The sequence below is a fragment of the Delphinus delphis genome, chromosome 12, assembly GCF_949987515.2.
Source record: "Delphinus delphis chromosome 12, mDelDel1.2, whole genome shotgun sequence".
Lineage (NCBI taxonomy): Eukaryota > Metazoa > Chordata > Mammalia > Artiodactyla > Delphinidae > Delphinus > Delphinus delphis.
The window spans coordinates 15,583,623-15,595,666 of record NC_082694.2 but is presented as its reverse complement, the minus strand read 5'-3'; the positions used below and the strand labels follow the sequence as shown (position 1 = coordinate 15,595,666).

At 48.8% G+C, this 12,044-nt stretch overlaps 2 protein-coding genes across 4 annotated transcripts in view; one reads left to right on the top strand and one right to left on the bottom strand.

The window, feature by feature from the left end:
* Positions 1 to 3,815: 3,815 nt before the first annotated feature.
* Positions 3,816 to 5,792, bottom strand: C12H2orf68 (chromosome 12 C2orf68 homolog). The gene is made up of 4 exons (XM_060027427.2): positions 5,570 to 5,792; positions 5,368 to 5,486; positions 4,319 to 4,470; positions 3,816 to 3,952 (listed from the first exon to the last, which is right to left on the bottom strand). Exons 1-4 carry the CDS (start codon positions 5,674 to 5,676, stop codon positions 3,830 to 3,832), a joined length of 501 nt encoding a protein of 166 aa, XP_059883410.1. The 5' UTR covers positions 5,677 to 5,792; the 3' UTR covers positions 3,816 to 3,829.
* A 1,804-nt stretch (positions 5,793 to 7,596) lies between these two features.
* Positions 7,597 to 12,044, top strand: part of USP39 (ubiquitin specific peptidase 39) — a 30,313-nt gene continuing 25,865 nt past the window's right edge. The window contains exons 1-3 of one of the 3 annotated variants that reach the window (XM_060027421.1): positions 7,815 to 7,893; positions 8,341 to 8,392; positions 10,776 to 10,845. In XM_060027421.1, the coding sequence (XP_059883404.1) occupies positions 10,790 to 10,845 (56 nt within the window). In that variant the 5' untranslated portion in view covers positions 7,815 to 7,893; positions 8,341 to 8,392; positions 10,776 to 10,789. Of the gene's footprint in view, positions 7,901 to 8,340; positions 8,393 to 10,775; positions 10,846 to 12,044 lie in introns of all 3 variants that reach the window. The other 2 variants (XM_060027420.1, XM_060027422.1) reach the window with 2 other exon arrangements.

Sequence of the window (12,044 nt, the reverse complement as noted above, 5' to 3'; positions counted from 1 at the left end):
GTTATGCTCCAACCAGGACAGTTCTTAAAATAGGCAGAACAAGAGATGAGATTTCAAGTGCTGATTCTGCGCTGCTGAATGACTTTAGGGCAGCATGTAATCTTCATTTCCTTATGTACACAAGTGATTTCACAACTCTTGGCAAAAACAGTGCTATAAAAATAGTAAGTTTATTGGCTGAAAAAAATACTGTATTTGAAAAGTACCTTCCTTCCAGGATTTTCAAATAATTTCCATGTTACTTTATTCTTCCAAACGCAGAAACGAAATGAGAAAAGAGAAGAATGTATAGCTTTTTACACACTTAACACGACACAGCCAGTGCAACCAGTCTCATTCTGGTGGCTCTGGGAAGGCAGAGGGGCCATTCACTCTCTTCCCTTCTGGCATCACTCCACCTCCTGGGGAAATCTGGGGTGGCTTGGTCATTTGATTCCTCAGGGACAGGAGTTCAAGGAGGGAGCTTAAAACGTTTCAGATAATTGTCACCATTCCATGGTTCTTCTTCCCAAAGAAGGCTCAGAGGTAGGAAAGTAATCTGTCCTTAGTTTTCTTTCTATATGCCCCATTTATATTTGTGACCAGCTGGGGGATCCCTACCCTACCATCCACAGATCCTGTCAGATGCACAGCAAATTGGATACCCCCCACCCCAAAGGGTTTCTTCCAGTTTCGTGGGCTAATCTCTAGATGGCAGTGCCCCTCAGAGTGGAACAATGGAGACGGAATGTCCCTTTCAGACGCTCATCCACAGGGAGAAGCATTTTTTTTGGCCACGTCGTGAGGCATGTGGGATCTTAGTTCCCCGACCAGCAATCGAACCTGCGTCCCCTGCATTGGAAGCGTAGAGTCTTAACCACTGGACTGCCAGGGAAGTCCAGGAACAAGCATTTCTTATTGCCCACGTTGGTCCTACCGGCTGGCCGGGCTCCTACTCTCACTCAGTACAAAAAGCTTTGCATTCTTCTTTTCCCTTCTTGCGTTACCTTCTTCAAAGACCTCCACACTTGCCAGCTGGCTGGAACTCAAGCTTAAGTGTTTGCTCTCGCACAGCCCAAGGCCCCTGCAGGCCCCAGCTTCCTTCTATTAGTGATCACCCACTGTGGCCCAGGAAACACAAAGCCTTAAAATCCAAGGCTTAGCCTTAGTAAGTGAAGATCACTTCATTTTGGATGAACGTCAGATATGCTTGTCAGGCTACAAGACTGTGTTTTTTAAGGCGGCTGAGAATATATCTAGTTAAATGAGTGTTGATTCCGAAGCAGTCTGCCGGAAAGCCCCAGCTAGTCTAACGCTGTTGCCACCGCACCAAACAGCACAGGACAGTCCTCTTTGGGACATCTCTAGAGCCTCTGGGAAATGCTCTGGAACATGCTCCTTGATGGCAAAGCACTGATATTTGAAAACAGCTGGAAGACATCGAGAGGCAAGTCCGGTAACCATACTGGATAGTACTACCTTGGACTGGGATGAGGTGTGGCAGAAGCAACGAGCGAAGCTGTAAGGCTGTCAGTGGGCTGAGGGCCATCACCAGAGAAGCATCTCAGGCACACCTGCAGTGATGATACCATCACCACCAACAGGCCTGCTCTGAAGGACAATGCCTCATTTAAGTACCAGGCTTAGCGCTTTATATAGTCTCGTGGCACAAATTAGCTACAAATTAGAATGTTTTCTTGAGTGGAAAATATTTGATATGCACTTGATATAAAGCAAAGGGCCTCAAGAAAACGCTTGCAAGCAAGGTATTACCATCATTCTCTTACCTGAGAGTGTTAGGATTACACGATAAACACACAGAAGGACAAGATAGGTACACAATTCTCACAGGAAGGGAGGCTAAAATTTCAGGTGCCATGCCCCCAACCTCCTCTTCTGGACTTGTTTCTAAATTCTATAATAAATCCAGGAAACGGGCCATCCAGCCGTGAGAAGACGAACCTCAAAATATTTCCAGACTAGGAAGCCTAAAAGTTCCAGTGAAATCCTATGTCCAAGTCAGAAGATCAGCTGAAGAGCTGGAAGACTAAAATGACTGGCGCTGAGCTGCAGGAAGATTGGGGATAGAACATGGCATAGTCTCCTCGACCCGGGAGGCTCTGGAGGGTAGTTAACGTTAAAAGTCAAAAGGCACTTGCAGCCTGGCTGAATGAGGACAGACTTTCTCCTTCGAAAGCAGAACTGAGCCCAGGACTGGCAAGTTTAAGGCATTTAACCTTGGGCCAGCCCTGGGGCTCGAGAGCATGCTGGTCCCTGGCTGCCTTCACAACCAGGTCCTTCTAATTTACCCACCTCACTCACCTTCCCCGCGAGCTGCGACTTGCTGCATTTTAACGATGGAGTCGAAGTAGCTGCCTTGCCCCATTTCAGAGGGGGTAGATTTGCAGGGGTGTATAGGGCATGAACCAGAAGTGCTCTCAGGTGTCCTTTAAGAGAAAAGCTGCTGAGAGGGACCAGCCAGACTGATCTTGAGACCCTGATGAGGAAAGACCTGTGGGGCAGGGGGCTTTGGTTTGAAGAAGTCTCAGTGCTCACGGGCTCACTTAAACCCCATACTTCAAGTCACTGAGGTTAGGCCCATTTGCTGGAAAACTGAAGTGGCTTGGAACTGCAGTGCGTGGGATCGCTTGTGGATTTCTCAGACTGTAGCCCAACCCTGCATTAGGAAAAATGTTCACTTAGGTGAAAGCAGTGATATTCCTGGGATCTTTATTCTCAGGATCTACTGGGAGTTTTATATACTCTATACTCCTGGGAGGTAGGAAAGGAGAAAGCACAGAGCAGGGGAAGGGCAGATGAAGGAGGTTTGTTTCGCTCCCTCTAGGGCTCTCTTCAGGCTTTTTTTTTTTTTTTCTTTTTCCCAACTAGGGCTTGAAACAGACAATTATTGCTAATGTTGAATTTCCCTTTGTATGTACATTCAAGGCTGTTAAATCACATTTGGAAACGCGGTTTCAGGCTTGTTTTGATAATTCCCTTTTAGCCTGAACAGAGGATGGTCTGTTCACAGCTAGGGATGAGGCTGGAAGCTGGAATTCTGTAGTCCGAACCCTGGCAGGTTTTGCTGCAAGAAATCCTCACAGTTTAATCCTGGCATCATCTTTCTAGATCTCCTTACCTAGACTGTGTGAAGCGGTGGAGCATGGGAGAAACCTGCAAAAACCACGGAAGGGGAGGAAGACATCCTCACAAGTAGGCGTCAAAGAAGATCATCTCCCTCGACTGGTATCAGAATTACTGGGAGAGCCTGTCAGGAAGGTAGACCCCAGTACCCCATCTCCAAAGTCCTGAGCATCCGCAGCTGAGCAGTCACACTGGGAGGTGGGGGGCGGGGTGGAACTGATGGATTGGGAGACAAAAAAGATGAAGGAAAGAAAAGAACAAAGAAACAGAGCTGAAAAGATGATCTAGGAAAGCACGGATGGAAGTGAACAGAAACACAGAAGAAAGGAACCATAAAATAACAAACGGGGCTTATGGAGCAGCGTGGTCAGATGCCCTGGGGCATGTGACCTTGGTGAGAAAGCAGCACGTTGGCAGAAGGTCTCATAAGCCTCATCTCTCCCCGGAATCTTTGCTTCCAGAACACCAAGCTAACCAAACAAAATTCTCAAAAACGTCCAGAACATTAGGCTGGTCAAATGAGCCAATATACGAGAAAGAATGGCTACAAGGGAGGTGGCCAGGCGTAGTCCCTGTGACACCCTTTTCCTGTGGATGTGGCAGCTCTGGGGCGGGGGGGGGGGGGGGCTGGTCCTCAAGATCAGCTCAGACTGGTCCTGGCACCCCCAAACTAGGGGCGGCTCCCTGGACAGCGACTCCAGTCTGGTCAGTGTCGGTTCTGGCGCTTTGCAATCTCCTCCTGGATGCGCAACTTGAGGGCCTCTCGCATGGGTGGCTCCAGAGGCGTGTGTGCTGACACCTCCTCGCTCACCCTTCCTGGATCATCATCCTACGTGGAGGAAGGGTCAGGAAGCTCAGGGCCTGGCCTCTTCTGAAAAGGCGACCTGCCCTGTCCCTAGACAACACTCTCAGAGAACTCTGTTTGACTCACAACTTCTTGCCAATGCCTGTCATTTCCCAGGTGTCCCCTGTAATAGTGACTCTCAATTGGGGGCCATGAGCCCTCCCTGTTGCCCGCTGAGAATCACTGTGTGACGGGAGTGACTTGTGCTCAAAAGCATCGCCCAGCAGTCTGTGCTCTCATGTGGAACAAACACTTCCCACTGGCCCTGAGGAAAACAGTGGCTCCAGGTCCGGCAGTGATTTCCATCACGGCCCTGGACCTTCAGGCTGCAGCTGTTTCCATCGGGCGTACCTGATACACGATAACTGAAGTGACGTCTCCGCTGTCCGCCTCATATTCTAAGCAGAAGAGCTGATGGCCAGGGAGCTCTGGCTCAGAGCTGCCACTACTGCTGCTTTCACCAGACTCCTCACAGCCTGGGTTGCTTGGGTGGGTAGAGCCATCTGGAAGGATGAACCAGAGTGAGAGAGAAGGGAGGAAGGCTGCTGGAACCCCTGCCCAGAGATGATACAGGAAAACATATTGTAAAGCCCCAATCTTCTCATGGACCCAGAATGTACCCCTGTGTGTGTGTGTGTGTGTGTGTGTGAAATCAGCCGCCTATCAGGAATTTTATTCACCTTTGTATCCCTGCCCCAGAACCAGCACAGTCCTACCACGCAGTCGGTATACAGTGCACATACAGTGCACATCTGTCTACACAGTTGTAAGGTAGTGGAGAGATGAATAGGGCTCTGCCTGGGTTCAAATTCAGGCTCTGCCATTTACTTCTCTGATATCTCCAACAAGTTACGAAACCTCTCTCTGCTTGTTACCCTGACTGTGAATCAGAAATGATAATAGTTCCCATCTTACCGGGTCCTCTGAAAGCTAAATGAATGACTGCACATAACCTCTAAAAACACTCATAAGAGAAGCTCAAAAAATTTAGCATCGCACATTAACTATTGTAATCTCTAGATCACAAGTAAGCTGGAGAAAAAAACCCATTAACTGGGTTTGGGCTTCATTCCACAATTATGTCCTCGTCGCCTAGAGCTGTGCCAAACTTTTTTCCTGTTAGCTGGTGGGAGTGCGAAAATATAGTACGCTGGGGGCAAAGCGGCGGACAACTTGCCGACTCAGGGACGTCCGGTAATAGTGATGCTTAACTGCGGGCCTTGAGCCCTCCCTGTGCTGCGGGCAGAATCACTGAGCGGCGATTGGGGAGCGTCGAGATAGACGTTGGAGATGAAATGAGCCTTGGGAGGTAGGACATAGTTTTTTCCCAGACAGAAAAGAAGAGCGCGTGGAGGCAGAGGGCCCGGGGGCAGAAGAGCGCGCGGGGCGGGCGGCCTCACCTCGATGTCGCGGCAGGTACACCTGCAGGTCGGGCTTTCGGGGCCGAGTGGGCGCGGGCGTGTGCCGCCTCCTCGCCTTCTCCTTGGCCGCCTGCTTCACCTTCTTGTCGTAGTCGTCCCTGCGGGGAGCCGAGCGGGAGTCAGGGACAGCCGAGCCAGGCCAGGCTGGGACTGGCAGCCGTGGCGCGGGGCGGGGCGGTACCGGGCGAGCTGGTTCCGTCGGATGTGGTGCACGAAGCCGTGGCTCATGTCCAGCCGCCCGCCAGGCTTGCAGCAGAGCCCGGGTCCGGGCCCCGGCGCCGCTTCCATCTGGAGACCCTGTGCGCGGAGCCGCCGCCAACGCCGCCGCCGCCGCCGCCTCCTCAACGGCCCCAACTGCCACCCTCCTGCCCCGAGAGCTCCGCGCCCCTCCTCGCTCGACTTTCGACCCTGCGCCCTGACGTCGGTCGGGAAATGGCCAGCCGGGCCGAATGTCCCAGCGCGCGGAGTTCCTGGAGCGGGCGGGGCGGGGGGCAATGGGGCATGCGCAACTTCCACTCCGGGGCGGGGCTTTTCTTTCGTTGTGACCTTATCAGTAGGAAACCAGGATTTAGGTTTAGTGCTGCTACATCAGAAAATCCAGAAAAACACAAAGCACCCATCACACCACTCAGCGTTCGGTGTGGAGCCTTCCCGTCCTTTTTCCTGTGCTTGGATGCTGTGAAACTCCATCACCAGCTGCGTGACCTTGGCTGACTGTTGCACCCCGCTGTGTCTCAGTTTACTCATTTGTAAATGAGGGCACTGATATCACCTACCTCCAAAGAGGTCGTGAGGAGGCGAGTGCCAGGGCAGGGCACACAGCGGCGCCCCGGCCGCCCAGCGCAGCCCGCGCCCGCCCGGGGCTCCGCGCCGCCGCCGGCGGGGACACTCCTTCCAGCCAGCGCAGCACCAGAGCTCTGCGGACTTTCCCGCTACCCAGCTCGTCTCGGCGCCCACCGGACCGATGTCTTAACTCTCGGCGTGGGAGGACCCAGGGCCTTTCAGGCGTCTGAGACTGTGCCATTTTTGAATCCTCTTTAAAAAGAGATAAAAGTAGGAATCCGTGATTAGAACAGGGACAGACTGGTACATCCGTACAGTGGGATGCCGCTGAGCAATCAAAAGGAACGAGCACTCAACAACTTGGATGAATCTCAAAACAAACACGCCGAGTGAAAGAAGCCGGGGATAAAAAGAGGACTCTCTGGGTGCTTCTATTTATATAAGACTCTAACAAGTGACACTGATCTCTAGCGACAGAAAGATCAATGGTCGGGGCAGGGGAACACTTGGTGGATGGTGGTTAGGTTCATTATCTTGATCGTGGTGGTGGTTTCAGAGTGTATACATACCTCTATCAGTATTCAGCAAATTGCACACTTTAAACGTGAATTTTTTTTTTTTTTTTTCGGTACGCAGGCCTCTCACCGTTGCAGCCTCTCCCGTTGCGGAGCACAGGCTCCGGACGCGCAGGCTCAGCGGCCATGGCTCACGGGCCCAGCCGCTCCGTGGCACGCGGGATCCTCCCGGACCGGGGCACGAACCCGTGTCCCCTGCATCGGCAGGCGGACTCTCAACCACTGCGCCACCAGGGAAGCCCTAAACGTGAATTTTATTGTATGTCAATCACACCTCAGTAGAACTGTACAAAGTATTGAATAGTTCAGGGCTGTGGAAGGGGTCGTGAAAGTCACAGACCCTGAAGCTTGAGCTTCAGTAGCGTCACTAGTCTTCTGCTCGTCGTTTGCATTTTTCTGTGATACCAAGAACAATCCTCTAAATGTGGAATTAGAGCCGTCGGATTGCTCCACGAAGGCGATGACTTGGGGATGTCGCCTAGTTCTGTGCAGGGCCGTCGGTCTCCGAGGCTCGGAGACTGGAGACGACCTGCCAATTCTGGTTTGGGGACACAGAGTATCTTGAAGACACCTGGGGCCCAATGACAACTTTTTTTAATCCAGAATTTCCGCAGCCAGTGAAAGGTTCCTGCCTCTTTAAACGGGTAATAATGAGTAAAGTGGCAGTAGGCCCGCCTATCGGTCTCAGGTGCGCGCGCACCCGCAAAGACCCGCCCCCCCCCCAAGAGGCGTAGTACTTCCCAAAAGTTCTCTGCGGCTTGATTTGTCCCCATCGGCGACTCGTAGAAAACCTTGGGCTTGATAACAGCGCCGCTCCTGATTGGCCGCTTGCCGCGTGCTTGGTCTTCCTTGGAGTCTGCGCCGGGCGACTCGGCCGGTAGTGGCGATGTCCGGCCGGTCTAAGCGGGAGTCGCGTGGATCCGCCCGCGGGAAGCGCGAGTCCGAGTCGCGGAGCAGCTCGGCTCGTGTCAGACGGGAGCGAGAGCGGGAGCGGGAGACAGAGGCTCCGAGCTCCCGGGGCAGTCCGGTGCGCGTGAAGCGGGAGGTCGAGCCGGCGAGCGCGCGCGAGGCCCTGGCGCCCGTGATCCCGGCGGTGCGGGTGAAGCGGGAGCGCGAGGCCGACGAGGACTCGGAGCCTGAGCGGGAGGTGCGAGGTGCGCGGGGCCGGGCGCGGGTTCCACTGTCGCGTTCTTCTTTTTCTTTTTCCAACCTTCTCTCCCCACGGGGAAGTCACACTCCACTCGCGACCCGACTCCGTTTTAATGAGGATAGTACTAGTCTTGATCAGGATCGTAGCTATAGCGTTTCTAACAGTAATAAGAACAGGTAACTTTCCTTTATCGGATGTCTAATGCGGGCCAGGCGCTGTGCTAATTGTTTTACAGGTGTCCCTTCTTTTTAGTTTTTTACAAAATACCTGAGGAGTGAGTCTTGCTGTAATTTCTGAGCGGAGAGCCTGAACGCTGTGCACTTGGACCACACTGCCCTGTTATCCAGGGCTGTAGCAGCCAGGAGATATGGATTCTAGTCCTGCCTCTGAGACTGAGTCACGGTGGTTTGGGAAAGTGATTTTCACGTGTCTGTCCCTCTCTAGGTTAACGGAAGGAGTCCTGGAACCCATGACCTTTGAGAGCCCTAATAAGCCAGTGAGTCTGTCAGTTCCCATCTATGACTGTACCCTCTGCCTTTTCCTGCTGGACTCGTTCTGCTTCTCTTAGTAATTTCTGGAGACTTCTTGGCCAAGCCATGGTACTCTGTAGTGTGTACACTCTTTTCCAACTTGTTGATATCTTACCAATCATTAAGTAGGTTTCTATCATTTCTGAAGCTTTTCCTTTTACCTCAATTACATCTTTTCCTTCTCTGAACTTGGAACTTCTGCATTGAACATGTTCCTATGTACGTGTTTTCTGGTGAGTTAGCAGGTGAACATATCACAAGGCTACATGTTAGGGGCAATGTTCATGGGGGGGGGTGTTCTTCATTCTCCAGGATTTTATAATTCTGTCTCTGCACCTGGTTATCTATAAAAAATTATACTCTTGTGTTAACTCTTAAATTTCTAGCTCAGAGTCCTGTGTTTGACATATTTTTATATTACCCTCAGGGTCCAGATTAGCACCTTGCTCGTGGAAAGTGCTTGATAAATGTTCTTTGAATAATCTAGTTAATAATTTCAGGGTATTCTTTGATTTCCTTTACTTAAATATTTTGTCAGCCTCATGTTTCCCTTTCTTTGGAAGAGAAATTGTTTCTTAGATATTTTGTATACTTACGGTAAGGAGATTGTTTTCTCTGGGACACACTAGGATCCCAGTTGAGGTTACTGCTGTTTTCTTTTTTCCCTTTTATTTTTTTCATGAAATAGATTATAGGTACTAAGATGAGCTAAATGTCAAGCACATGTATAGTTTAAAGAAGAGTGTGGATATGTATCCTTAAATCTACCACTTGTCAAGAATTGTGAAGGGTCTGAGATTTTACCCTTTTTGTACACTACCAAGTTAGCCTGCCGTGGTTTCATGGATGCTGATGGAAGACATGGAGCTATTGGGCTTGAGACAGCTTATTGCAGCAATAACAGTAGCCAGAATATAGCATTGTCACTTCCCTGAGTCAGTTCCCACAGTGCAACACGATGAGAACCCATACACACAGTGGGTGGCCTCACAGGACAAGAACTCTAAGCTTAGACAACCCAAATCTTCTATAATGGGCTGTGAGCTTGCCTCCCCTTTGCTCTGTAGGGACACACTGTCTCCTACTTCCAAAGCTATAGAAACAAACTTCACTGTACAAACAACTTTGACAAGATAGTCTGGAGGCAGTCAGTGCCTCTGGTCACAATATGTGCAGAAGTTCGAGAGACCCATGGAGAGTTGCCTCCCGATGCTGTTCAGCTTAAGAAGTGGTACTTAACCAGTACCTTAGAAGCTCCCATAGGCCCCTTCCCAGTTGCATCTGCCTTCCTTGCTTGCTTGGGTAATCACTGAATTTTTTCTAATCATTTCTATTTTTATTATTTTATTATTTACAGTTTTACCTCACATATACATCCCTGAGTAGAACTGTATTTTATTTTGTATTTGTTATAAATGGAATCATACTATATGTTGTCTTCTGTTTTGCCCTTTTTTTTTTTTTTCCGCTAGCCATATTGTTGACGTTTATCCGGCAACACAGTGTTCTATTGATGATATACCAAAATGTATTCCTCCCATTTTTATATGTTGTAGACATTTGGGTTGTTTCCAGTTTGGTCTCTTTCAAATATTGCTGCTATAAATATTCTTTAGTAAAGCATTCCTGATGGCGCATGTGCAAAAGTTCTCTAGGGTATATAAGTAGAAGAGAGATTGCTGGGCCAAAAGGTCTGTGTATTTTCAGCTTTGATCTTGCTGTACTATTTTCTAAGAGGTTGTAACAGTTTATACTCCCACCAGCAGTTACATGAGCATTCTCACTGTTCTTCATATTTGCCAACACTTGGAATTGCCTGATTTTATTTTTTCCTCTCTGGTAGGTGTGAAGTGGTATATCATTGTGCAAGGAAATTTGCATGTTCTTGATTACTGGTGAGGTTGAGCATCTTTTCTTTCTTTCTTTTTCTTTTTGGCCATGCTGTGAAGCTTGCAGGATCTTAGTTCCCCAACCAGGGACGAACCCCAGCCCCCTGCAGTGGAAGCACAAGAGTCCTAACCATTGGACAGCCAGGGAATTCCCAGCATTTTTTCATAACTTTGAGGGCTGTCTTCCTCATTTCCTTTTGGGTTGTCTTTTTTTTTTTTTAAATCTCCACCAGATTTCTTTATGTAATTGCAAGCAATTCCTTTGTTGGTTATATGTGTTTCAAGAATATCCTCTCAGTTTGTGGCCTGTTCCGTTAAGTGGGCTTCTTTGGTGTTGTCAGGCTGCCTGTACAGGAGCTCATCCTGATTAATTTTTCCCATTTTTGTGTTTGTTTGTACTGGTAGTTGACCCTGAGTGTGGGTTTCCCATTTTCAGAGCTTTTGATGCTTTTCCTTTCAGCAAAAAATGGCCGCATGGATTCTGAGGATCGGAGGAGCCGCCACTGCCCCTACCTGGACACCATTAACAGGTCGGTAGCACAGGAATGCCTAGGGCAGCAAAAGAACAATGGAGTCTCTGCAGAAAGTTCTTTGGACTGTACGTTAAAAATACGTTCCAAAACTTTAGCTCTTTTAAAGCTTTCTGCCCAGAAAACTGTGCCTCTTGCCTTGTTTTTTAATCTTTGCCCTTCAATTTAAAGTGTCAGAGAGCATGTTGTTTTAGGGTGGGCGTATGCAGAAAGAGCTTTTAGCTCATTTTGAATTTGTATGAGGAAATAAAGGGATATGTGGTGTCGATGACAATAGCAAATTTAAATATTATTGAGCACTGACTGTGTGCTAGGTACTACTCTAGGTGCCTGGGATTCAGCAGAGGAAAATCAGACAAAAATATATCCTAAAGCAGAGGTGTTTACCCCATCTTGGTATTCTTTGATCCCAGATGCATTTTAGGATGGTTTTTCATTTATGCCGTAGGGTGGCACTGTCTAATAGACTCTTTTGCAACAATGGAATTGCTCTTTAAGGGCTGTCCATTGTGGTAGGCACGGGCTACTTGTGGATATTGAGCACTTGAAATGTGGCTTGAGGAACTGAATTTTAAATTTTATTTAATTTTAATTATTTTACTTTTAAACACCAGTAGCTGTGTGTGGCTAGTGGCCCCTTTAACTGACAGTGCAGCTTTCCTGGGACCATTACCAATTAATCAGAGTTAATGCTTGAGAATGAATCCTCTTGCCACCTGTGAATTCAGTGGAGGTAAATTTTCTTTTATCACTTAACCCGCCCAGTACTCATATACCATTACTTTGCACTTGAATAGATAGATCTGTTTGTAGGTATTCCCCTAAAGTTCTTCAGGCTTCCCATTTATTTTTATGGACAAAAATAAAATTTTCTTTTATGAAAGGGTTTATTCACTCTTTTTATGTCCTTCCTTTAATGTCTTTTAATTTGGAATGCTGTTGGGGCCCTGTTACTTCAGTCCTACTTGTGGCTTTTCCTCCAGAGAAAGTAATGGAAGATTCTCAACTGGTTGTGAACACTCAAAAGAAAGAGGGTCGTTGGTAGAGATACCTTTGCACTGCTTTGGGGCTTGGTGGGTGGCGGTGCTATATTAAATGCCTAGGTAAGGAAGAGTTAATGTTCCCCACGGTTTGTATGTGATTGTTGAACTGTTCTCTGAAGGCGGCTGTGTGACTGCAGGACAGGAAGCCAGGGACAC

Bases quoted from the DNA above. Each gene is read 5' to 3' on its own strand.
- C12H2orf68 (XM_060027427.2), bottom strand. From the start codon at position 5,676: ATGGAAGCGGCGCCGGGGCCCGGACCCGGGCTCTGCTGCAAGCCTGGC. The intron at 5,487-5,569 runs GTACCGCCCCGC...GGCTCCCCGCAG, and splicing joins CGACGGAACCAGCTCGCCCG to GGACGACTACGACAAGAAGG. The intron at 3,953-4,318 runs GTACGCCCGATG...TCCTCCACGTAG, and splicing joins CTTCAGTTATCGTGTATCAG to GATGATGATCCAGGAAGGGT.